The sequence below is a fragment of the Chiloscyllium plagiosum genome, unplaced genomic scaffold (assembly GCF_037043375.1).
Source record: "Chiloscyllium plagiosum isolate Xiang-an unplaced genomic scaffold, Cpla_swu_hap1 HiC_scaffold_28, whole genome shotgun sequence".
Taxonomy (NCBI): Eukaryota; Metazoa; Chordata; class Chondrichthyes; order Orectolobiformes; family Hemiscylliidae; genus Chiloscyllium; species Chiloscyllium plagiosum.
In genome coordinates this window covers 34,693,857-34,720,879 of record NW_028270166.1, presented here as the reverse complement: position 1 = coordinate 34,720,879, position 27,023 = coordinate 34,693,857, and the positions used below count along the sequence as shown (strand labels likewise).

At 37.8% G+C, this 27,023-nt stretch overlaps 1 protein-coding gene across 2 annotated transcripts in view; it reads right to left on the bottom strand.

The window, feature by feature from the left end:
- Positions 1 to 3,774: 3,774 nt before the first annotated feature.
- Positions 3,775 to 27,023, bottom strand: part of mydgf (myeloid-derived growth factor) — a 36,664-nt gene continuing 13,415 nt past the window's right edge. For both annotated transcript variants that reach the window (XM_043720983.2, XM_087976116.1), the window contains 2 exons: positions 5,931 to 6,003; positions 3,775 to 4,815 (listed from right to left, as the gene is read on the bottom strand). In XM_043720983.2, the coding sequence (XP_043576918.2) occupies positions 4,736 to 4,815; positions 5,931 to 6,003 (153 nt within the window). In that variant the 3' untranslated portion in view covers positions 3,775 to 4,735. The remainder of the gene's footprint in view (positions 4,816 to 5,930; positions 6,004 to 27,023) is intronic.

Below are 27,023 nucleotides of genomic sequence, written 5' to 3'. Positions count from 1 at the left end.
ATGTGATCTATATGGATTTCGGTAAGGTGTTTGATAAGGTTTCCCATGGGAGACTGGTTAGCAAGGTTAGATCTCATGGAATACAGGGAGAACTAGCCATTTGGATACAGAACTGGCTCAAAGGTAGAAGACAGAGGGTGGTGGTGGAGGGTTATTTTTCAGACTGGAGGCCTGTGACCAATGGAGTGCCACAAGGATCTGTTCTGGGTCCACTACTTTTCGTCATTTATATAAATGATTTGGATGTGAGCATAAGAGGTATAGTTAGTACGTTTGCAGATGACACCAAAATTGGAGGTGTAGTGAACAACGAAGGTTACCTCAGATTACAACAGGATCTTGATCAGATGGGCCAATGGGCTGAGAAGTGGCAGATGGGGTTTAATTCAGATAAATGAGAGGTGCTGCATTTTGGGAAAGCAAATCTTAGCAGGACTTATACACTTAATGGTAAGGTCCTAGAGAGTGTTGCTGAACAAAGAGACCTCGGAGTGCAGGTTCATAGCTCCTTGAAAGTAAAGTCGCAGGTAGACAGGATAGTGACGAAGGCATTTGGTATGCTTTCCTTTATTGTTCAGAGTGTTGAGTACAGGAGTTGAGAGGTCATGTTGCAGCTGTACAGGATATTGGTTAGACCACTGTTGGAATATTGTGTGCAATTCTGGTCTCCTTCCTATTGGAAAGATGTTGTGAAACTTGAAAGGGTTCAGAAAAGATTTACAAGGATGCTGCCAGAGTTGGAGGATTTGAGCTACAGGGAGAGGCTGAACAGGCTGGGGTTGTTTTCCCTGAAGCGTTGGAGGCTGAGGGGTGACGTTATAGAGGTTTACAAATTCATGAGAGGCATGGGATAGGATAAATAGACAAAGTCTTTTCCCTGAGATGGAGGAGTCCAGAACTAGAGAGCATGAGTTTAGGGTGAGAGGGGAAAGATATAAAAAAGTAAGGCGCAACTTTTTCACGGAGAGTGGTACGTGTATGGAATGAGCTGCCAGAGGAAGTGGTGGAGGCTAGTACAATTGCAACATTTAAAAGGCATTTGGATGGGTATATGAATAGGCAGGGTTTGGAGGGATATGAGCCGGGTGCTGGCAGGTGGGACTAGATTGGGTTGGGATATCTGGTTGGCATGGACGGGTTGGACCGAAGGGTCTGTTTCAGTGCTGTACATCTCTATGACTGTATTTAAAAGAGACCAACTTTTTCACACAATGTGGCTCATATTTGGAATGAGCTGCCAGAGGAAGTGGTGGATGAAGGTACAGTTACAACATTCAGAAGTCTTTTAGATATGTATATGATTAAGGAAAGGTTAGAGGACCACAAGCCAAACACAGGCAAATGGGATGATTTAGTTTGGGAAATCTGGTTGGCATGGACATGTTGGACCTAAAGGTTTGTTTCAGTGCTATATGACTCTACATTGATCCAGGTGGGAACTGCCTCCAGTCACACAAATAGCCTTCTACCACCACTCTCTCTCTGTCCTGTCACTAAACCAATTTTGGATCCACTTGCTATGTTACCTGGATTTGACATGCTTTTAACTACTTTATATGTTTTGCATGTGGGATCTTGTCAAAGGCTTTCTGGTATCCAATTAAACGATACCAACTACCTCATCTACACAGCTGATCATCTGCTTGAAAATCTATCAAATTTGTCAGGCATATCCTCCCTCTATGCTGATTATCCCTGATGAAAATTTGCCTCTGAGTGGAAATCTCTGCTTCAGACTTTTCTCCAAGTTTCCTTCCCACTGATGTGAGACCTATTGGTCTGTAATTCCCTGCTTTATTCTCTACCACCCTTCTTTAAAACTGGAACTAACCTATGGTCAGAGAGGAATTAAAAATTTGGGTCAGAGCTCCTACAATTTTCTCCCTCAATTCCCATGGTGGCCTGCAAAATAACTTATCCAGACCTGGGGATTTGTCCATTTTTAATCCTGCCGAAAACCTTTAATATCTCCTCACTCCCTATGTCTGACTGCTCAAGAACCTCTTAACCTCTCTTCCCGAATTCTGTACCTACCATCCTTCTTCTCCAAAGTGAAGACAGATGTGATGTGTTCATTTAACATCCTACCAATGCCATCTGGATGCACAGTGACCAAAAAAAAACAACCCAAAGAACTGCACATGCTGGAATTCTGAAACAAAAACAGAAATAGCTAGAAAAACCCCAGGTCTGGCAGCACCTGTGGAGAGAAAGTAGAGTTAATGTTTCAGGTCAGGTGTCCCTTCAGAACACCTGGACTCTGGATTCTTGCACAGATTGCCCCACAAATGGTCATAAGTCTTTGGAACATCTTATTCAAAGGCTGGGAAAGCAGAGTCCTTGAATATGTTTAAGGTAGAGGTAGACTATTGATAAGCAAGGGGTGAAATGTTATCTGGATAGATAGGAATGTGGAGTAAACAGATAACCCATTATCTTTTTGATTGGTGAAGTAGGTTTGCAGGGCTGACTTTGTTCCCAGCATTTACATGCACATAAGTACTGATTTTCTTTATCAATTCTATTAATTTCATCCTCAAATCTCTAAATATACTAATCAGGGTTTATGCTTTTATAAAATCATGTTGACCTGTTCCAATAACATTAGCGTTCTATAACTGCATTAAGATTTCCTTAATAGATTCCAACATTTTCCCCATGCTTGATGTTAAGCTAACTGGTCCGTAATTTTATTGCCCTCTTCTCCTAAAGTGTTATGTTTACTAGTTTCTTGAAAATACCAATTCTGAGTTGAAGGAATTTTAGAATATCATAGCTAGCATGTATACTATTCTCTGCACCCTTCCAGAGTCCTAAGGTGTAGGCCATCAGTCCCCGGCAATTTGCTGGAATTTAAGCCATTACGTTTCTCCAGTACTTTGTCTCTGCAGATATTAATTACCTTTTACTTTCTTCATTTGTTTTAGCCCCAACATTACCCTCTTTTTGATATGTAACTGGTCTTCTACTGTCAGTGTGAAAGGAAAGGCTGGTAGGTCTAGGGAATGCTGGATGACTAAAGAAATTGAGGGTTTGGTTAAGAAGAAGAAGGAAGCATATGTCAGGTGTAGACGAGACAGATGGAATGAATCCTGAGCAGAGTATAAAGTCAGGAGGAGTACACTTGAAGAGGGAAATCAGGAGGGCAAAAATGGAGCATGAGGTAGCTTTGGCAAATGAGTTAAGGAGAATCCAAAGGGTTTTCACAAATACATAAAAGACAAAAGAGTAACTAGGGAGAGAATAGGTCCTCTCAAAGATCAGCAACTTATAGAGGTTTATAAAATCGTGAGGGGCATGGATAGGATAAATAGACAGAATTAGAGGACATAGGTTTAGGGTGAGAGAGGAAAGATATAAAAGGGACCTAAGGGGCATCTTTTTCACGCAGAGGGCGGTAAGTGTATGGAATATATATTCTACTTTATCTCTTACTGTATATATTTATGTATCTCGACAAAGTTCCAAATTTGTCCTTTTTACTTGTCCATGGTGTGTCATTACTGACTAGTTTGTCTTTGTCTATTCATGGAACATATTTCTCATGGACTTAATCCCTAGTTGAAAATTTGCCAAATATCCTTCTTTTTCCTGCAAATGTTTCTAGTTCACTTACCTTATTCAATTTTCATCTCCTTTAGAATCAGCTTTTTAAACTGGGTTTCAGACTTTGTTTTAAAACCTTCATCTAAAGCCATATGCTGCAGTCACTATTGTAGAGATAGGTTATCAAATTAAAGTAAAATTCAAACATTCATGAAGAAAGATACAAAATGAGTTGACATCAGTAATTTATTTCCCTTTGTAACAGAGCTCTGACATATAAGAGAAAAACAATGGATCATGAGCAAAGTAGAACAAAAATCTGTAGATCACACATCACGTTAATATCACAGTACTTGCAATTAATCGCAGTACATAAAGGCATACGTGGTCCCAAAATTATAATCTCTGTTCACTATCTTTGATTATGGAGGAAATCCGATAGAGCATGAAAATTTGTTTGCATCACAGCATATTCTAAAGACCTACGGAGATGAACTCTATCACATATTTAACAAAACAATTTGTTGAAAACCTTTACATACAAATATTTTTATTTTTGCATTACATAAGTCTATGTTCATTCTGACAATTAAGAGGTAAGTTTCATTTTCATCTGGCGCTTCAATGAGTAGTAGTTCTGCATTAGGGTCACAGAGCACCCAGTGTATGTTGACTGATCAAATACATCAATTAATTTACACAAAAGGTGGAAAGCAGGTATACTTTTTAAATGAATAATTTACAAATTTGATTAAATCCTGTATCAGATGTATTAATATATGGTAATGATAACAGTTTGAATTAGTTGACTAAGTCACCAGAATACTGGTAGTTTTCTGGGTGCAAACATCCACGGACACTTTACCGCTTTCTAGGTAAGATTCTGTAAGGCATCTTATTAACCAAGACCCCCAGCTTTAGGTCTGTGGGGGAGCTGGGTACAACAAGAATGTCAGTCTAGCCCCTGCCCAAAAACTCATCTATGATGTCAAACTAAATTGCTTTAAACTCCTTGAATCAGATGTCTAAACTGTCCTGCTGCTCCAAAAGGAAAAAGGAGGCTGAAAAGGAAGGATATAGGGAGATGCCAAAGTACAGTATTCCCATTAGCTGACCTACACAGCTCAGAATAGAATTATTCCAAAACATTTCCAAATTTTTTCAACCATTACAAAGTCAGTCATCCGAATCACAGTTCATCATGGCCTATGCGAGCAATGATTAGGAGCTTAGACAACTCTGATCTGAATGATCCATCTTTTTGGGTCACTGTAATAAAGAAGAGATGCTTAATCAGAAACTAATAACTGACTCCCTGCAGGTTAGACTGTCTCATTACTGTCAAGTTCAGATCTCTATTGCAAATATATTATCTCTTCATGAAAGGAGGTAGGCAAAAGGCAGTAAACAATAGGCCAGTTAGCCTAACATCTGAGATTGGGAAAAATGCTGGAAGATAATATTAAGGCAATAATAGGGATTTAAAAAGTCAAAGTTCAATTAAGCTAAGTTTAAGTTTTGTGGAGGGAAATCATATTCAACAAATGTATTAGTCCTTTGAAGATTTAACAAGCAAGAGAAATAAAGGGGAATCAGTAGCTGTGTGCTTGCATTTCCACAAAGCATTGAATAAGGTGTCACATAAAAGCTTACTTTGCAAGATAAATGCTGATGGCATTGGGGGCAATGTATTATCATGGAGTGACCAAGAAAACAGAATCAGATAATTAGGTCATTTACAGGATGGGAAACAATAAATAGTGTAGCAGCACATCCAATACTGGCTTGGATTAAGGGGCCAAGTGTACAGTAACCAAATTTTCTGATGATACACTAACAGATAGGAAAAAAAGTTGTGAGGGGAATATACAGAATCTTAAAGGGATACTTTTAAAAAATCTATCGAAATATATGATTACAAAGAAGCGTGATACGGTAGATACGGAGAGGATGTTTTATCCTATGGAGGAGTTTGAGTAAGGGAGTTCTTTTAAAATAAATTATTTGCAATTTAAGGTAGAGCTAAGAATAAATTTCTTCCATCAGAGTTGTTAATTTTTAGAATTTGAAAAGATCAGAATGTAAATGTTTTATCATACTTATAGCTGTTTTATAGTGTATTTTGACTTGCATACAAACAGACTTACAAATGTACTCAAGAATGGAACCCATTCGTAAGCCAGGGGACTGCCTGTGCTGAAAGGTTGAGATGGAAATTCAAAAGTCCCACAGTGCCAATTCTCAAGTGTGGAATCTAAGCTGTCCTTTCTCATGATAAATTTCAAATCAATTAATGATTCGGAGAATTGAAGCAAGGCAAAAAGTGTTCACAGTCCACCAGAAAGGATAGAGATGGTTTATCATGTTCCATATATTGTACTTACCAGTATTTTCACCAACAATATATTCACTTTCTTTCAGGGGAACTTCATTACGACCTTCTACTGCTGCTTGAGACTAGAAGGAAGAGATTATAAAGTGGAACATTAGTAAATCAGATTATTTGTGCCGTCTAAGAACTGGAACCCAAAAGTAATTTCCTTCATTAAACGTCAAATGCATGGCTATGGAAAGCTATTTTCTCATTGATAAAAATTAAGGTTTATTTTAAGGATTTGCTAATAATATAATCTAATATGACATCTGTAATCTTTGTTTGACAATAGCCTAAACATTAGTGTTTTTGTGTTTGTGAAAAGTTTGCATGAAGTTACTGTGTCTAGGAAATGCAGGGAGAAATTGGCAGCATTGTCACATTATTACAGAATGATGTGACTTGAGATTGAGTTCCAAATGTTTTATATAAACATGTTCTCCTTTTTAAAAGGAGTTAAAGTGAAATCCATTGACTAAAGAAAGTCACTAATTGTTACTTTCATTATCCTGAAACCGCAACTATTATCTACTCCATTTTAAAGGATGGTTAAAATCCATGATGATGGGGTAAAAAAGATTTTGTGGTCAGTGGTTATCTGTTTGCATTTGGGAAGAAAATATATTCAATCTAACTATCAAAGCTCAAGAAACTCAGCATCAAGGGAGAGAAATACTCAGTTGATGAAAGAGAATATGCATACTAAGTACCAGGCATTTCACCATCTAATTCTTACCTTATTTTTAAAGTAAGGATAGGACAGAAACCTTTAAAGCCAAGATTATGATTTCTTCTTATTCAATCATTTAATGTGGGTGTCACTAACTAGGCCAGCATTTAGTGTCAATCCTTAACTGTCAAGAGTCAACCATGTTGCTCTGCATATGTAGTCACATGAATGCCAGACCAGATAAGGCGGACAGATTTACTTTTCAATAGGACATTAAATGAAACAGCTATTTTTTTTCCAACAACGGACAAAGACTTCAATTCCACCCTCGGGCAAGTTTCTGTGTGATGTTTGCACATTCTCATGTCTATGTGGGTTTCCTCTGAAAACTCCAGTTTCCTCCCACAGTCCAAAGATGTGCAGATTAGATGGACTGGCCATGCTGAATTGCCCGAAGTGTCCAGGGATATGTCAATTGGGTGGATTAGCCATGGGGAATGCCGGATTACAGGGACAGGGTGGGAGGTGGGTCTGGATGGGTGCTCTTTAGAGGGTCACTGTGGGCTCAGTGGGCTGAATGGCCTACTTCCATACTGTAGGGATTTTATGATTAGATTCTTAATTCCATTTTTTTTAAAACAAAATTCAATTTCCACCATCTGCCAGGTCCTCAGAACATTATCTGGGTCTCTGGATTAATGGTATTGTAATAATTTCCATACTGTAATGTAATCTAAACCCCTGTTTAACTTGTATACCTATTAATCTAAAATTGCTCTTGGTTTAAGTTGTAGTTTCACATCCATAAATCTTGCATAATATATTTTCTATAAAATAAAAGGTTTGAAAATATTTCTGCATAAAAACTAGTAGATTTCCAAGTATTAAATTGAAATAATCCTGAAGTAACCAGTATGGATCATTTTACAAATGAACAGTTATCTCATATCCACAACTTGCTTAGCAACTACATAAATGCAACCTTTTCAAGGACCTTTAGAATTTTCTATCATAGGAAAACAGAACTAGTTTTATTAACTTGATGTCCAGAAATAGCAGAACACATTATAGATCATAACTGGCTATGAATGGCAGCTTTGTTAAATACTTAAATGAGATCCATGATTATGGCACTGAATGCTAGTGAGATATATGGACCATAAATTATCACATCAGGAAGAAAAAGAAAACCAACATAAAATTGGAAAGTTAAACAACTCAAGTGGCATTACCTTTTAAAATGCTGTTACCACGATTTAGGTACTGTGTAATAGTGGACAAGTGACATCTTTACCTAAATTGAAAAATCATATCACTGAGGGATTGTTTTGAGGTGTTGATCACTGAAATAATTACTATAGCTCTACAATTGATCAAACTAGCCGTTTTATGTGATGAAACAAAGAATGGGGTATGGTTGTCATTTTTTACTTCTGGTTTATAGGGGCCTAATATAGTCACAACCACAACAAATTTAGATTATCCAATCCATACTGAAAAAATATATATATATATATATATATATATATAAATAATAAATTTGGATCTGTTCCAGACCAGAGAAAATTATTTTGAAAAATATTTTAGAGTCAACTCAACTAATGGTCTGTTCTCTAAAGAAGCTTTACTGCATGCTTCCTAAATCCTAAAGGAAAATCAAGCCTCATTAAAACATTGAGTTTAACATCTGAAACAAAAGATTCATATGTTACTAAGTCTCCTGTATTTCTGCAAGGTCTGCCAGATCTACATTCTTGTTCATGCCCTTCATCCAAGAACTTATGGACGTGAGTGCTGCCTCCATCTTGTGCTCCACTTGTGTGTGGCAACATAATGAATATGCTTTCAGACCTATCCACAGACCTCACTAAATAATCATTGGTTAGCAAAAATGTTTGTTAAGTAACACATTAATTTAGTTGCTATTAGTTAATCTCCCAAGAGCATGGAACAGAGCCAGTCAAGATCAAGTGCAGTGTGCTTGTCAATATCACTGAACAGAAATATTGTCAAAAGATGATCGAACGCGATGGATTATAATAATTTCATTTCAGTATAGAGAGAGTCAAAAGATGCAAAACTAAGGGATCAGAATATCGCCACAACCAGGAGAAGCAAATTACAACATTACAAGTTTACATACATTTTCACCGTTAATATGGACCAAGGAAATCAAAATGAAAGAAAAGCTGAGAGAAGCATGATGAAACCAGAACAAGGCATGAAATCTTATAATTGGAAATTGTGCTGAGAAGCAACATTTCTAATATTGAGGGAAAGTGAAGTGCCAAATGAACATCACATGGCAACAGAGTAAGACTCCTGATCCATAGCTCATCCACTCCCTTTCTTTTTCTCTCGCTTTCTTTTCACCTTCCGTCCTTGGGCGGCATCGGTGATGTCCAAGATGAAAGCCAACGTGGACTCTCAGACTCAGCGTGGACTCCACTTCCAACACTCTAGCCTTGAAGTGAAGCCTGGCATGATCTGGGTCGGAAGGACTGTTTTCTGAACTTATTTCTCTATTTTTATGATTTATTTATGGACTTTATATTTGTTTACTTCTCTCATTTGTTTCCTTAAGAATTTGTACATAAGAATCTGGACCTTGGTACCCAAGATGGCGCCGAAGGAGGCGACTTGTAGATTTTTCACTGTACTCATGAGTACATTTGACAAAGTTAATTCTAATTCATATTTAAGATTCGCATTTGGCAGATACAAACAGCAGTGTATAAAAATACAATTATTTAATTTCTCATCCAGCTGCAAGAAAGAACAGAAAAGTGATAGCAAGGAATTCCAGTTTTGAGATTTTAAAAACAGGTTTGAATAAGAAATCATTAAGTAGTAGTAATAAAATGTATTTTGATTTCAACACAGGTAAGGAAACCTGGTGGAAAAACAGCATATAGAAAACATTATTTGCGTTCTACAACATCAATCCAGTTGGACAATTTTTGATGGTTTGCGAACGGAGGAACATCTTTAGCTAGTTCACAAAAAAACAGTTAAAGCAAAGTGTCAAAATTTGCAGACTTTTATTTAACTATATTTTGGATTGCTTACTGTTCAATTGCTGTAGAATTACCTCCCAATGTCTTCTGTGTATGAGCTGTCCTTCATGCCACCATTTCACATAGCAAATGAACCATATAAATGACATCTGCTTCATGACTTGAATAATAAGAACTACCTCTCTAGCAATATCACAAACCATATTATAGTAAAACATACAAACATTTTTGATAATGTTATTAACATCTCATTGAAAAATGCAAATGTAATTCTTCCAATTCTGGTGAAATTCCATCCTTTATATTTGAATATACAACACTGATACTGCTTGACATATTCAGCTGCCCAGTTTGAGAAAATCAAATCGTAAAAATGTAACAGTAATTATTACATTTTAACCCCTTCTGTTAAAACTTTGATTCAAATCTTAGGGCTGAGGGAACGGATTTCTTCATTTACTCTCAAGACACAAGGATGCACTGACACATGCTATAATAGTTTACTGAGCATACTAATAGCAATAATGAATGATTAAGGAGGTTTCACTGTTGATATGATTGTGCGATCCTGTTAATAGGTTATCCTAACTTAAGAGATGTTAACATAAGTATCATGGCTTAATATTTTACAACCTAAACTTTTTTCCCCTAATTTAACCAATATTTTAAGAGTGAAGCAGCTACAACAGTTGCTAAAATTTGAGAGACATATAGGACAAGTGTGCAAGATTTTGCTGCATTGATTTAAATGGTGAAAAATCACATCTCTATAATTTTCTTTTTCCTTCCAAGACTGAATTATGTATCAAAACAGCATATCTTTTTAACTGCTGGCAAATACGTTAGCGTGGTAAACCTGGGATGACTTCAGAGCAAACAAAAACCATATTAACACAATATGAAAGCACATTGGTCTGAGACTGTCTTTTGTTACATATAATGGTAGAAACACACTAAGCACGATTAGTGACAATCTAACGAAATAGCAATTCACCTCATCAACCTTAAAATCTAAAGGGATACTATGTTAACTGCAATCAGGCACTGCTTTATCAAAAAGAATGTGTTTTACACTTTCCCCTACTTAAACAAAATTGGCTCATAATTGGTTCTTACCCAGCTAACAGGAACAAACTACTGATGCTAGAAATCTGAAAAAAAAATACAAAGTGCTAGAAAAATTCAGCAGATCTGCCAGCATCTGTGGACAGAGTTAAAATTTCAATATGAATGTCTTCAGAACTGAAGATGTAAAACAGTGATGGATTTTATACTGTAGGAAAATGTGGGGAGGAACAAGTTGAAAGAGGGGAAGTCAGTAAGAAATTAAAGATAGAGTGAGATTAGAGATCATGGTTTCCACAGAACAAAAGGCAAAGAGAATAATGGTAGACTAAGATCAATCCAGAAATCTGGTGATACTGGTAGGTGTTTATAGCTGAATTCTGGACAGCTACACAAAGCAAAACCAAACACTGGGATGGGGAGGAGACAAACATACTTCATAGTCTGAAGTTGTTGAACTCAAATGATGAGTTCAGAAGGTTGTAAAGTGCCTAAATGAAATATAATAAGCTGTTCCTCCACGTTGAATTAGGCTTCAAAGGAATACTGCAGCAGACTCAGGACAGAAATCTGAGCACAATAACAAGACGGTGTATTAAAATAGCAAGCCACTGAAAGGTAAGGGTCATAATTACGAACTGAGTGATGGTCAGGTGAGGTCACCCATAAGATTGAAAGATGTACAAGTAAATCACTGCTCCACCATCTTTCCCAAAAAGGTCACGGATGCTTACTCCTGTTCCAGTTTAGAAATCCGTATTCTCAGCTGACTGTGTAAATCCCAACTATAACTTCTTTCATGAGTCATGTTGATACAGTCATAGTCATAGAGATGTACAGCATGGAAACAGTTGCTTTGGCCCAACTCATCCATGCTGACCAGATATCCTAAATAAATCCAGTCTTATTTATCAACATTTGGCCCATCTCCCTCTAAACTCTTTCTATTCATATACCCATCCAGATGCAATTTAAATGCTGTAATTGTACCAGCCTCCACCACTTCTTCTGGTAGCTCATTCCATACACACACCAATGTCTGTGTGAAGAAGTTGCCCCTAAGGTCTCTTTTATATCTTTCCCATCTCACCCTAAACCTATGACCTCTAGTTTTGGATTCCCCCACCCCAGGAAAAAGACATTGTCTATTTACCTTATCCATGGTCCCCAAGATTTTATAAACCTCAGCCTCGGATACTCCAAGGAAAATAGCTCCAGCCTATTCAGCATCCCCAAATCCTCGAACTCTGGCAACATCCTTGTAATTCTTTTCTGAACTCTTTCAAGTTTCACAACATCCTTCCTATAGCAGGGAGGCCAGAATTGCTTGCAGTATTCCAAAAGTGGCCTAACCAATGACCTGTACAGCTGCAACATGACCTCCCAACACCTATACTCAATGCACTACCAATAAAGGAAAGCATACCAAACGCTATCTTCATTATCCTATCTACCTGCAACTCAATTTTCAAGGAACTATGAACCTGCACTCCAAGGTCTCTTTGTTCAGCAACACTCTCCAGGACCTTAACATTAAGTGTACAAGTCCTGCCTAATTGCCTTTCCAAAATGCAGCACCTCGCATTTATCTAAATTAAACTCCAACTGTCACTCCTCAGCCCATTTGACCACCTGATCAGATCAGATCCCATTATACTTGGAGGTAACCTTCTTTGCTGTCACTACACCTCCAATTTTGATGTCATCTGCAAACTTACTACCCATACTTCCAGTGTTCACATCCAAATCATTTATGTAAACGATGAAAAGTAGTGGACCCAGTGCTAATCCCTGTAGCATACCACTGGTCATAGGCCTTCAGTCTGAAAAGGAACTCTCCACAATCACCCTCTGTCTTCTACTTTCAAGCCAATCCTCTACCCAAATGGCTAATTCTCCCTATATTCCACGAGATTGAACCTTGCTAACCAGTCTACAATGAGGAACCTTGTCAAATGCCTTACTTAAGTCCATATAGATTATGTTATTGCTTTGCCCTCATCAATCCTCTTCATTACTTCTTCAAAAAAAAAACAATTAAGTTAGTAAGACACTATTTCCCACACACAAAGCCATGTTGACTATCCCTAAACAGTCCTTGCCTTTCCAAATACATGTAAAACCTGTCCCTCAGCATTTCCTCCAATAGCTTGCCCACCCCGATGTCAGGCCCACTGGTCTATTGTTAATCATATCAGCTAACCTCCAGTTTCCGGCACTTCACGTGTGGCTATCAATGATACAAACATCTCAGCAAAGAGCCCAGCAATCACTTCCTTAACTTCCCATAGAGCTCTAGGGTACACCTGGTCAGGTCCTGGGGATTAATCCACCTTTACGCACTTTAAGCCATCCAGCACCTCCTTCCCTGTAATATGGGCATTTTTCAAGATGTCACTATTTATTTCCCCATGTTCTACATCTTCCATATCCTTCTCCACAGTAAACACTTATGTAAAATACTTCTAGTAACTTATTCTTCTCAACCAGTGTTATCAGGCAACATATCTCTCCTAAAACAATCTTACAAATGTATTTATTAATACCAGCTACTGCAGTTAACAACTAATTTTTATTTTTATTCCCATGTCCAAGTCATCCTGACACATTAGACTTCTTGGTCCAAGCATATTCAATCTTCTTACTTTATGTATCTCCCATTTTTTAAATCTAATATTGAGCACTCCATTTCTGCAGTCAGTATTCAGTTCACCAGTTTCAGTAGCTCACCCTTAACCTTAAAAATACATTCTACAGACTGCACATTCACAAAGCTTGTTGGTAACTTTAACTCATTTCATCATGTTGCCTGAAGTTTCAAACATGCTTGTCATTTAATATTAGGAGTTGGTTGTCCTGCCAAACTGCTCAAATCTCCAGGTTCTCAATTCCCTGTGAAAATTTCATCATTTATTTCAAATACCTATAAGGGACTTACTACAGATCCCAATCCAAAACGTAAAATCACTTGCCCCAGATACATTTTGCAAATACACCTAGCTATGCCCCCAAAACCCAATTAGATTTGGCAATGATTACCTCATTGTGAGTTTCACTACTGTGGTTACAAAACCAAACTGGTGATATGCTACCTCTTGATTTGAACAGCTTCACACTGCGCCATACTTTGGATTTATTGAAGGCAATCAAGAACACACTGCTTCAATTCTTATTCTGTAAGTGTATCACATTGAATGATTTGTCACTTGTAGTTTACACTGAATAATACAGTAAAATACAATGAGAAGCTTCAAGTGTCACCATTTTGAATAGTTTAAGAAAATAAATTAAAAGAATAAAAAGACAGAACTGAAATAGAATCTCTCTTTGTTCTGGCACCTCCACAAGTCCTGAGCCAGCTCACCAATGACACTTGCACCTCCACCTGCTTCAGCACCAGACCAACCAATGTTGGAATCACCATTCTTCAGGCACCACCAGGCTCTCTCACCCTTGTCAGGTTCTGTCTAAACCTGCACGCACCATGCAATCAGAAATCGTTGGCTCCACTGCAAATCCGCACCGATAACCGCAAGTCGCCAGCTCTGGGGTTACAGCAACTGCAACCAGGAATCCCTGGCTCTGCTACCTGCCACAATGATGCCAGGAGTCCACATGGTGGGTCCATTGCAACCAGCAGTCTGCTGCTACCCCTTTGTCTCGCCAAGAGGCCCAGTGTCACCTTGCCACCCCATCTTCACAAGTCCGCTGCTGAAGGAGCTTTGCCGCCACTGCCATTGCTAGTGGCAGCCTCAAACACCAGGAGGACAGAGTAGCTGCTGCCTCCAATTGCTAGGAGAAGCCACATCCACCGCTGCTGCCTCCGACCACCACGAGGATGTTTCCATTCCACAGCTGTGCTGATGCTGCCAATTAATCCACCATAAAGGCCCCAAAGAAAAATAAAGAAAAAGAGCAGAATCAAAAAGAAAAAAAAAAGCAAGCAGAAAGGAGTGGATGTGCACCAGGCTCAAGAATCCACCAATCGCCCTGATACTCTACCATCATCTTGATAACTGTGGTCATGGGATAGTGGTCAAAAAGAAATTTAAATAATTATGTTAAGGCTAACTTCAAAGAATTTAGATTGACACCATCTCTAAAGTCATAACTTTTTAATAAAAATATCTCTTATGGCTTGTGCCAATATTTGGTATCCACCCCCAAATAGCCTTGAAAGTGAGCCGACTTCTTGAATTGTTTCAATCCATCTGGTGTAGGTAGACGCACTGCGCTATAAAGGTTACTACACATAACACTAAGTTCAAAGAGTCAGCGTTATACAGCACTGAAACAGACCCTTAGGTCCAATTCATCCATGCCAAACAGATACCCTAAACTAATCTAGTCCCATATCCCTCTAAACCCTTACTATTCATGTATCCATCCAGATGCCTTAAATAAGCATGAAATATACAAAATGAATAACTACTGTATTATTAATGAAACTAAAAAATCTACTTTAACATCTATGTTAGGAGCAATTACACTAAATCCATTTATGAAATGAAAGGCTAGGAAATGACAAGCTAGATGGATCTAGATGGATCTCTTACGTTGCTTGCATTGATATTATGCTTAATCTTCACGAGATGACAGTTCACATTGCTGATACATGAAGATCAAAACAGAAAGCCCATATTTTGAAGTGCCAACCAACCTATGCAATTTTCAAAATGTAAACACAGCAAAGGAGCAAAATGGCAGATTTAGTTCCTTATGAGTGTAAGAGCTATTCAAAAGCTTATTAGCATAACAAACTAAGCTTACATATTTCAGTCAGTCAGCTTGGTACTAGTAGCTATACAGATCAGGAAGCTTCTAGAGCAAATATATGGGAAAACTATTGGAAAGATATAGGTATAGAAAGATAACTGCACCCTCTGCTGTTGAAATAAGATTAAAAAGATGCAGAAGTTGTGACCACAATTTTCTGATTCTCCTTAACTGTGCCGTGAGACTGGACAGTAGCCAATGTAACAAAGAGGGTAAACTAGCAATACAAAAAAACCAAAAGAATTGTGGATACTGGAAATCAGAAATCATAAACTGTAGACGGATAATCTTACATCAATTGTCAGAAAATATTTGGAAACCATAATTTTTGATAAGTTTATAATTATATCACAAATGTCTGAATTAACAAAAGACAGTTAGGATGAATTTTTAAAGGTAAGTTGTGCCTTGACAAATTTAATGAAATTTTGCAGAAATTAATTGGATAAAGCAAATAGTAGATGCAACATAAGTAGATTTTCAGAAGGCAGTTTCTAAGGCATCTCAGATATCCATACAAAATTTCAGATGTGCTCCAAAGGGGGAACTGTGATGTTAGGAATAGAAAGTTGTTTCCCAAACAGGAATTAGTTAACTTTGGTTGATGCATCCCTGGAATTCCTGTTGGGTCTACGTTTTGTTTTTAATATGGAAGAACAAAAGTTAAATGGTCATATAGGAAAGTAGGTGCACTGATGGATCCCAGATGCAAATTAATCCAGAGAAACAAGAGATAATCCAGCTTCAGAATGAAAGATGGAATGGGAACATACACTTGACAGAAAGATAAAAACTTTATGCAGGGTTTCAAATTCATAATATGCTGAAAGTTTCAGTGGAGGTAAATAAGGCATTAAAAAAGCTTTTAGTACCAAGGTAGCAACAATGCCATCATTATGGCAGATTATTTTCATTATTGTGACATTTAACTACAGCCCTCCCTCAACTCTACTACTGCTGAAAGTCTTTCAAACTTTGTTAGCTTTAAGTCTGCATATCTCAAACAAACAGAATGCTGGAGAAACTCAGCAGGGTCTGACAGCATCTGTGGAGCCAGAAACAGTTAACATTTTGAGTCTGGTATGACTCTTTTTCATAACTAAAAGGTGATGGAAAATAGGTGCATTTTTGTATTTTTGACAGAGACAGAGAACTAAGAGAACAGACAGTACAGAGGCCCAATGCAAAGATAAAAGGGCTATTAATAGTGGAGAAAGAAAATTAATGTGAATAAAAGAGAATTAGTCTTTGCAAAGTGCAAAGTAGACAAGGTAGATAGACATGGCATGGAAGGAGAGAATGTAAGAGAAATAAAAGGACATCCATAAAGTAGTCAGTTTCATTTAATTCAATGTTGAGACCTTAAAGCTGTAGAACGTCACATGGAAAGTGAAGTGTTGTTCCTCAAAATTGTGCTGCGTTTTATTGGAATATTGCAGCAGGCCCAGGGCAGAAATATTTTTATGACAGCAAGGTTGTTTATTGAAATAGCAAGTAACTTGGAGTCAGGGTCATTCCTATGAACAAAACAGAAATGTTCTATATAATGGTTACTTAGTCTTGTCATTGTAAAGGAGACCACTTTATGGGCAGCGAATGCAGCTACCAATGTGTAATCTATGGGCTTTACTTTAAGATGCAAAACTACAATGAATAAGTTGTTTGCTAGTGCAAAGATCCTACATAAAGTTAAAATTTTCAGCTACCAGCTCGTAAAAAAGTTATAACTGGCAACTTCATTCAGATGTAAGCTTTAGAGCAGGAGTTCTCAAAGTTTCTCCACATCTAAATCCCATTTCAAGACTGGAAAATTGTCACATCTCCTCAGTGAGAGCTGTAGGAGCTGAGGAGTGAGGTTGGGAATTCAGAAACTCAATATGACAACATATGAATTTTAATACAAGATGCTAGAATGTAGTACCTTTCATTCTTATTCTGCAACATACAGTTGAATTTTGCAACATACAGTAATAATTTGCACATTGAAACTTTCATAATCATGCAATCCTTTATTATTTAAACCTTATTGTATTTTAATAATTATCTATATAAATTATAATAACTGGTCTTATTTGCATTGTCGTCGCAATTCAGCAGACACTATAATTTCTCATAAACCAATTACTGAGTGGGAAAATGGATGCAGCTAATCTATAAAGCATATAAAGCTTTTGCATCATATGACAAAAAAAGAATCTATGGTTCAACTTTAAGTGGCCAAATAAGATTAATCCTAGACCAAACAGTCCAGTTACATAGCAGTTTTAACATTAGCACAAAAATTCATATATAACTATGTATCACAATTATCAACCTGATCTATTTTGGCATTTGGTGTAAAAGCACGTCATGGAGCTGGTTTAGCTCCACTCCAGCTTTATTTTAAGTGCAAGCACAAAATACTAGTACTAATAACCAAAAAAAACCCTGCATAGAATCAACAGTTTAATAAAGTCTTTGTTAAAAACTAAAATTGCAATGTAATTGTTAAGTAAAGATCCCACACTACTTGTACCCAGACATCATATTTTTTGATCAAAAAGTAATTTTCAGTAAAATGTAAAAGTTAGGACTGCTCATTCTGCATGTTCTACCAGCAATTATGCTTTCAAACTGGTGGCTTCTAGTTTGAAATCCATCCTACTGTGTAGCAACATTATTCATGTGTACATTTCGCATTACAAAAATGTACAATGCACAATCATATTCTATGCTCCCATTGATAAATATGCACAAATTTGTCTATATTTTGCAAAATCAGAAATGTAACTCACTTTGTATAAATACAGACTGCCCCACCAGAACCCATGCCAAACAGGATGAAACATTTTCCAAATTATAAATTGACTTGAAAGTACCATCCAAAAACTGGAAAAGTAAGTGCAGTCAGATATGAAAATTCTTATCGCCACTAATGTGTCAACTGTCATGTATATTACTCAAGTTAAAACTAGGATTTCAATGGTGTTGTTAGAATACTCACAGTAACACCTGAGGGTACCACGAAGGGCTCTCCTTTAATCCTCACCTGAGGCATGGTGACCCTCAGGTTAAACGACCAACAGTTGTGTCTCTCTAATGAGAGCAGTCCAATGGTCTGGTAGAACTGCGGCGACTTTACATTTTGATATGCAAATTTTCATTTTATTTCTTTCAGTATTTTATTTGCTTTCTAGATTATTATCATTAAAAATGTGCTATTATTTGGTAACTACCTCCAAGACTGGTACCCGCTTTAGAACAATGAAGAGCCAAGAAACATATTAATTTACCTTTGCACTTCTTCCTCTACAGGTTGAGTTAGTTTCATTAGAACACTCATAATGCTGAGGATTTATCTACTTTATAGCGATTATAGAATACTTTCACTCAATAAAAGGAATCAATACATTGCTGCCAATTAATATAGACTTTTTGCAATGACAGAAAAGTAACCCAAGATCAGCATGTCAGGCCACACAACACTTTACTTGTACCATGTCTGACTCTGTTTTCAACACACTGTTAACTACTGTTCACATCGTATGAACACTAACTCATTGGTTTAGTGATCTTTTAAGGTGAAAAAATCATGAAGCATGCTCCACAGAATCAATCATCCTCAAACACACAGGTGCTGTTTCACTACTGATGACTCAGTAATACTAATTTTGAAGAATTTGAATCTACACCTATTCTCCTAATCACAGAACAACATTTTTCAAGATGCTTTGGTTGTATTAACCCAGTAGTTGCAGATGACTGCAATATAAATTATTCTGAGAAAATGCACACATTATCCAAGTTTTCAGTACACCAAGCATACTTGTAACTCTTCCTCCTACTTTGCCAATGCTACTGAGGTGATTATTTCCGAAATGTACTTGATTTACCTGATCCTATGCTCTTTACTCACCTCCTCATTGTACTCTTTCAATGCTGGGATCAGAATGTTCACATCACTGCTTAGTCTAATTTCTTCCGAGACTTTAACTATGTAACAACTTGCTTCCCTTAATCTATCCTTCCTCATACAACTCTCCTATAATCCAAACTGCAGATCATTTAGCCACTGCATCCTGTTGTGGATCACAATGGTAGGGTTCTATGATAAAATATCCAATTCCTCATTTCAGTTACTCAATAAAAGTAAACATAATGATGCAAAAAAACACTTTTTGCAGCAAACTAGTTAGAAGATGATCTGAGCAGTCTGAAATATAGAAACTAGAAACATCTATTAACACATTATATTTCTACCTCTATCAAAAAGGAGTATGGGTAAAAAATTTCTCACTGCAATGAATTTGCACACCTCAGCATGACAGCATTCAGGAAGTCGTCATCTTTTCAATAAAACTAGGAGGTGAGTATTATTGAAAAATAATACGCCTGGAAAGAGCATCACACTCCACTGCAACATTCTCTACAATTGGTTAGCCCATTCTCAAAACTATCGATACGCATGTTAACAAAAAGGAAAATAACATGGATGCTGAAAATCTGAAATAAAAGCAAAAAAAAAATTTCAGATTGCTCAGCGGGCATCTATGGAGAGAAACAAAGTTAATGTTCCAGGTCAGGATGAGCTGAGTCAGTAGAAGGGGATGGGGACTCTTTTATTGGGTTCATAGAACAATACAGCGCAGAACAGGCCCATTAGCCCTCAATGTTGTATTGACCTGTGAACTAATCTAAGCCTATCCCTCTACACTATCCCATCATCATCCATATGCTTATCCATTGCCTGTTTAAATGCCCCTAAAGTGGCTGAGTTAACTACACTGGCAGGCAGGGCAATCCACACCTTTACCACTCTGAATAAAGAACCTGCCTCTGACATCTGTCTTAAATCTATCACCCCTCAATTTGCAGCCATGCCCTCTCGTACAAGCCGACATCATCATCTGAGGAAAAAGACTCTCACTGACCACCCTATTTAATCCTCTGATCATCTTGTATGCTTCTATCAAAGCCCTTCTTAGCCTTCTTCTCTCCCCAATGAGAACAGACCCAAGTCCCTCAGCCTTTCGTCATAAGACCTTCCATCCAAACCAGGCAACATCCTGCAAATCTCCTCTGCACCTTTTCCAGTGCTTCCACATCTTTCCTGAAATGGGGCACTCAGAACTGTACACAATATTCCAAGTGAGGCCGCACTAGCATTTTGTACATTTGTAGCATGACATCACGGCTCCAAAACTCAATCCCTCTACCAATAAAACCTATGTCAATCTGGGTGGCAACTTTCAGGGATCTACGTACATGGACTCCAAGACCTCTCTGCACATCCACACTACCAAGAATCTTTCCATTGACCCAGTATTGTGCCTTCCTGGTATTATTCCCAAAGTGAATCACCTCACATTTGTCTGCATTGAATTCCATTTGCCACCTCTCAACCCAATTCTGCAGTTTATCAAAGTCCCCCTGCATTCTGCAACATTCTTCCACACTGCCCACCACTCCACCGACTTTAGTGTCATCTGCAACCTTACTAATCCACCCACCTATACCTGCGTCCAAGTCATTTATAAAAATGACAAACAGCAGTGGTCCCAAAACAGATCCTTGTGGCACACCACTTGTAATCAGTCTCCAGGCTGAATATTTTCCATCAACCACCACTTGCTGCCTTCTTACAGGAAGCCAGTTTCTAATCCAAACTGCTATATCACCCTCAATTCCAAGCCTCTGCATCTTCTCCAATAGCCTACCATGTGGAACCTTATCAAAGGCTTTACTGAAGTCCATGTACACCATGTCAACTGCCCTACCCTCATCCATATGCTTGACACCTTCTCAAAAAAACTCAATGAGGTTTGTGAGACATGATCTGCTCTTGACGTAACCATGTTGACTATCTCCAATCAAATTGTTGCTTGCTAGATGATTATAAATCCTATCTTTTATAATCCTTTCCAAAACTTTTCCTACAACAGACATATGGCTCACTGGTCTATAATAACCTGGGTCATCTCTACCGCCCTTCTTGAACAAGGGGGCAACATTTGCAATCCTCCAGTCCTCTAGTACTAAACCTGCAGGCAATGACAACTCAAAGACCAAGGCCAAAGGCTCCGCCATCTCCTTCCATAACGTCCCAGAGAATCCTCGGATTTATCCCATCTGACCCAGGGGACTTGTCGACTTTCACTCCTTCTAGAATTGATAACACCTGTTCGTAACTAACTCCAATCCATTCTAGTCTAATAACCTGTATCTCAGTCTTTTCTTCGACAATATTCTCCTTTTTTTGAGTGAAAACAGATGAGAAATATTCGTTTAGCACCTCTCTGATCTCCACAGGTCACTTTGTGGTATGTTTTCTTAATCCCATCATTGTGGAGTCAGGTGTTTTCTACATGAATATTCTTGTTTCATACATGCACAAACTTTGTTTCTTTATCATACCCATTGCCAATCTCTTCAGCTTTTGCATCATGAAATATTTTAATATTTAATCTCTCCTGCCCTCTACCACATCAAAGACTTTTTTTTGTTATTCCTGCATTCTTCCACTAACTTAAAACTCTTGTACAACCTTTTTCAGAAAAGGAAGAACATCTGATAAAAAAATCATTTTGCCAGTGATATTTAATGAAGCTGCAACTCCACAACAGTTTACACCAGTAAATATTTTAACCATGACAAAATGCTGATACATACATTTTCCACATAATATAAATGAATGATGACACATTCAAGTGCCACTTCAATTGTGATTTGCACTATTCTAAGTTACACTATTAGAAGTTATCAACAGGATTTCTTCCAAAGACAAAATAGATAGTTGTTAAAATGAACACAGCAAGTTATTTCAGGCAAAAATGGAGGTGGTGGTGGTGGAAGAGGAAAGGATTTGTATCTTTTTGTAATACCCTCCATGACCTGAAATTATAAAGCACTTTAGAACCAATGAAGCACTTCTGAAGCGTAATCATTAATGTAATGTAAAATGGCAGCCAAGTTGTGCACTGCAAGGTCCCACAGAGGCAATTTCAGTGCCCTTTCCTCCATTGAAAGGTCAGTGGTGAAAATGTTCTCTACACAATGTTGTGCAGCATTCATGACTCCAAGATACTGAAGCAGTCCATGTCCAAATGCAGAAAGATCTGAACAATATCCAAGTTTGGGCTATCAGTGGCAAGTAACATTCATGCCCATACAAGTGTCAAGCAATGCAACGCAATGACCATCTTCAACATTAAAAAAATCCTGGAGGCTACCATTAACCAGAAACTGAAATGGACTAATCACTAATACCATGGCTACAGGAGCAGGTCAGAAGCTGGGGTCCTGTAGCAAGTGACTCACCTCCTGACTCCCCAAAGCCTGTCCACCATCTGCAAGGCACAAGTTAGGAATATAATGGAATACTCTCCGCTTGCCTGAATGAGTACAGCTATAAAAGCACTCAATCATAGAGATGTCCAGCACGGGGGAAAAACCCTTCGGTCCAACTCATCCATGCCAACCAGATATCCCAACCCAATCCAGTCCCACCTGCCAGCACCGGGCCCATATTCATATACCCTTCCTAGTCATGTACCCATCCAAATGCCTTTTAAATGTTGCAATTGTACCAGCCTCCACCACTTCCCCAGGCAGCTCATTCCATACACATACCATCCTCTGCATGAAAAAATTGCCCCTTAGGTCTCTTTTATATCATTCTCCTCTCACCCTAAACCTATGCCCTCTAGTTCTGGACTCCCCCAACCCAGGGAAAAGACTTTGTCTATTTATCCTATCCATGCCCCTCATGATTTAAAAAACCTCCGTAAGGTCACCCCTCAGCCTCCGATGCTCCAGGGAAAACAGCCCCAAACTATTCAACCTCTCTCTCTAGCTTAAATCCTCCAACCCTGGCAACATCCTTGTAAATCTTTTTGGAATCCTTTCAAATTTCACAACATCGTTCCAATAGGAAGGAGATCAGATTTTCACATAATATTCCAAAAGTGGCCTAACCAATGTCTTGTACAGCCGCAACATGACCTCCCAACTCCTGTACTCAATACTCTGACCAATAAAAGAAAGCATACCAAACACCTTCTTCACTATCCTATCTAACTGCGACTCCACTTTCAAGGAGCTATGAACCTACACTCCAAGGTCCCTCTGTTCAGCAACACTCCCCAGGACCTTACCATTAAGTGTATAAGTCCTGCTAAGATTTGCTTTCCCAAAATGCAGTACCTCACATTTATCTGAATTAAACTCCATCATCTGCCACTTCTCCAAGAAGCTTGACACCAACTGGTTCACTAATATCCTTTACGGAAGGAAACTGCCATCTTTACCTGGTCTGGCCTTCATGTGACTCCAGACCCACAGCAACGTGGCTGGCCCATAACTGCCCTTTGGGCGATTAGGAATGGTCGATAAATGCTGCCTAGCCAGTGGCACCTTTATCTCATGAATGAATAAGAAAAAACCCCTGTCAAATCAGCAGACTTGTGGCACCACATCCACAAACATTCACTCTCACTATCACCAGTGTTCAGTAGTAGCAGTGTGCAGCATTTACAAGATGCATTGCAGAAATTTGCTGAAACCTCTTAGACAGTATCTTCCAAAAAACAAACATAACGACAAGGTCAGCAGACATGTGAGAACAAAACCACCTACAAAGTTTCTCTCCAAATCACTCATCATCCTAACATGGAAATATACCACTGCTTCTTCACTGTTGCTGGGTCCCTCCCTAACAGCATTGTAGATCGACCTACATCTGATTGACTAAAGCATCTCAAGGCAGCAAAACACTACATCTTCTCAAGGGCACCTATAGTAACTAGCTAGCAATGCCCACACCTCAGGAATGAATTTTTTAAAAACTGAATTATAAGTATCAACTGAGAGATAAACAGTGGCAGATACACTGGGAAAATTCCTTGCTTGGTTGAATAGTATCAAAAAATCCTTCACATTCACCTGAAACAGTCAGAAAAACTATCTGCTTAATAGGTTATTTGAACAGTGACACCTTGGATAAGGGCAGCAATTCAATATTGAAACAACATCTTAGATTATGTTCAGTCTAAGAGGGAACCTTGAATTCACAACCTTCCAACTCATGTGAATGGCAACATTGAGTGAATAGGAACAATTCCACTTGACTACCCTGCGTTCATTTCATAAAAGTACTGCAGCAATTGGTTGACATTAGTGACTACAGTTTTATTTACAATTACATTTCAGCAAGCAGAGGCAACAAACTAATGCCTTCCTTTTCAGATTAATGTCACACAGTAACAATTAATTCATATGTTCATGTAGAGAATGTTGCAGCTTTTATTCACCAAATACTGGAATGTTGAAAATTCTGGAACTAAACCACTAAATTGAGCAGAAGACATAACTAATTATATTTTTAAAGTTTCCCATCTGCCTACTCATCACAGTGAAGTGAATTGAACTACAACATGGACAGAAACATTTTTCTGAAATGTGCTAAGCTTGATAAATGACAATGTGAAGCTTTCTTCCCAGCATTCTAAAATCAGTGTCGGCTGTTGAAATCTTTAATAAATGGCAAAAACAGACAATTATCTGGCTTTTCTTCTGGCAACTTGGAAAAAAGTATCACTCTTATTTTTCCATAATATCTCACAGAACAGCTGCAACCAGAAACTTGTTTTATGTATTAAGACTTTTCCTAAGCTAATATTTTGTTTTCCTTCTCACAGCCTCATGGACAGAACACCAAAAGAAAAAGATGATGAAGCTCCACAAGGGATAAAGATTGCCACCCATAAGTCAAAAGGAACTCTGGAATAATTTGGGAAATTCCATGGTGTGAGGCAAAATCAAAGTAAATAATCAGTGGGACAACATTTCTCGTTATTATGGTAAACAATACTGCAAAAGTCATTTAAAAAAGTTGGTTTTAATGCTTTAGTAAAATAAAATTCATAGAGAGAAACATCATACTGACAATGTAAACCAATTTGTAGCCAATGTGTTGTGACACAAGGTGCCTCAGTTATATATTTTAATATCATTCACTTTGGATTTTGAGCAAGTGACTTTTGGGTCTCTGCTTTAAGGGGTGTAATGATTAATAAGTATTTCTGTAGCCATGTGATTATTTTTCTAATATTTTAGAAAAAAAAACTGCCTCGAGAATAATGAGATTTTGCTAACATTGGGAGAGTTTGTGAATAAACAGTAAAATGCATTAGACCTTCAGATAGAGGATTGTGGAGTTTTTTTGAAAGAAAGGGGTTTTGGAGAAGCACATCCACAGCTTGGAAAAATAAAACTTCTTAGTTTCAGTTTGGGACATTGCTGCCGGGTACCTGGCTAAAGCTGGATGTTAGCGAGTTTTGAGAAGATTTGTAGCTCAGGTTGAGGTTCTAGATGTAGGTTTGCTCACTGAGCTGGAAGGTTCATTTCCAGACGTTTTGTCACCCTACTAGGTAACATCTTCAGTGGGCCTCCAGGCGAAGCATTGCGCATGATTCCTGCTTTCTATTTATACGTTTGGGTTTCTTTGGGTTGGATGTGTAAAGCAGTTTCACCTGAGAAAGGCCGAAGGTAGTTTAGAATTGCTAAAAATTAGTTACCTTCAAGTAAGCAGTTTAGTAAGTTCCAAGCTAGGATTGTTTTAAATCCAAAAGGGGTTATTTGAGAAAGTTGAAGCTCATTTATGGGAAATATCAAAGGAAAAGGCTATCAAATTCTAACAAGTGAGAATTGAAGGCACATCTAAATCAAATCCACCATGGGATTAAGAAGGGCATTCTCTGGTGTTTGAGTACTGAAGTGGGACGCTTTTGGGATTATACTTTTACTGTGCTACAAATTTAAAAAATTTGCACTAAGAGTAAATAGTTTGACTTATTTTATTTTAGCTTCATTTCTTCTGCATAATAAACTTGTTTCATTGCTAAAGCCAAACTGTACAACATTGTATACTTATGTTTCAGTGAGAGACCACTTCATTAAAACCAACTAAAAAAACAAAATATTGATCTATCAAGGTGGATTTCAATCTGAAATCTAACTTTCCAATGATAACATCAATTAGAAACATAAGTGTTTGTGGAGGGGCAGTAAAGATAAGCTATGCTGATATCTCCTCTTGGCTCTTTGACAAGGAGAAATAGGTCTAAAACTTTTCATATTTGTACACAGACTGGACTGTGAATTCTAATTTCATCTTGAATTCAACGAAGAATCAACATTGAAGAAATTAAAAGTTCATACAAACATTGAATCTTTTCCAGGTTCCTATCCCTCCCACAGTATCAGAACAATGCTTATCAAAGTCACAAATTACATCCTGTGAGACTATAATATAGATAAAATGATCCCTCATTGACTTTCATGACCTGTCTGCAGTACTTGACATCTACCTCCAAGGTTTTCCAAATGTCTTCAAACTATACAGAACTACTAAAATCTGATTCCATTTTCACCTGATCATATCTCCAGCATCAACTGCAATAGCTTGTTTCCTGATGCCAGATATTATGACAACTGAAGCTATTGTTATCGGTCTCCACACCAAATTCCATTTTTCCCCCTTGCAATGATTTGAGATTAAACCAAACTTTGTGTCGTTTGAGTATCATATTTGACCTAG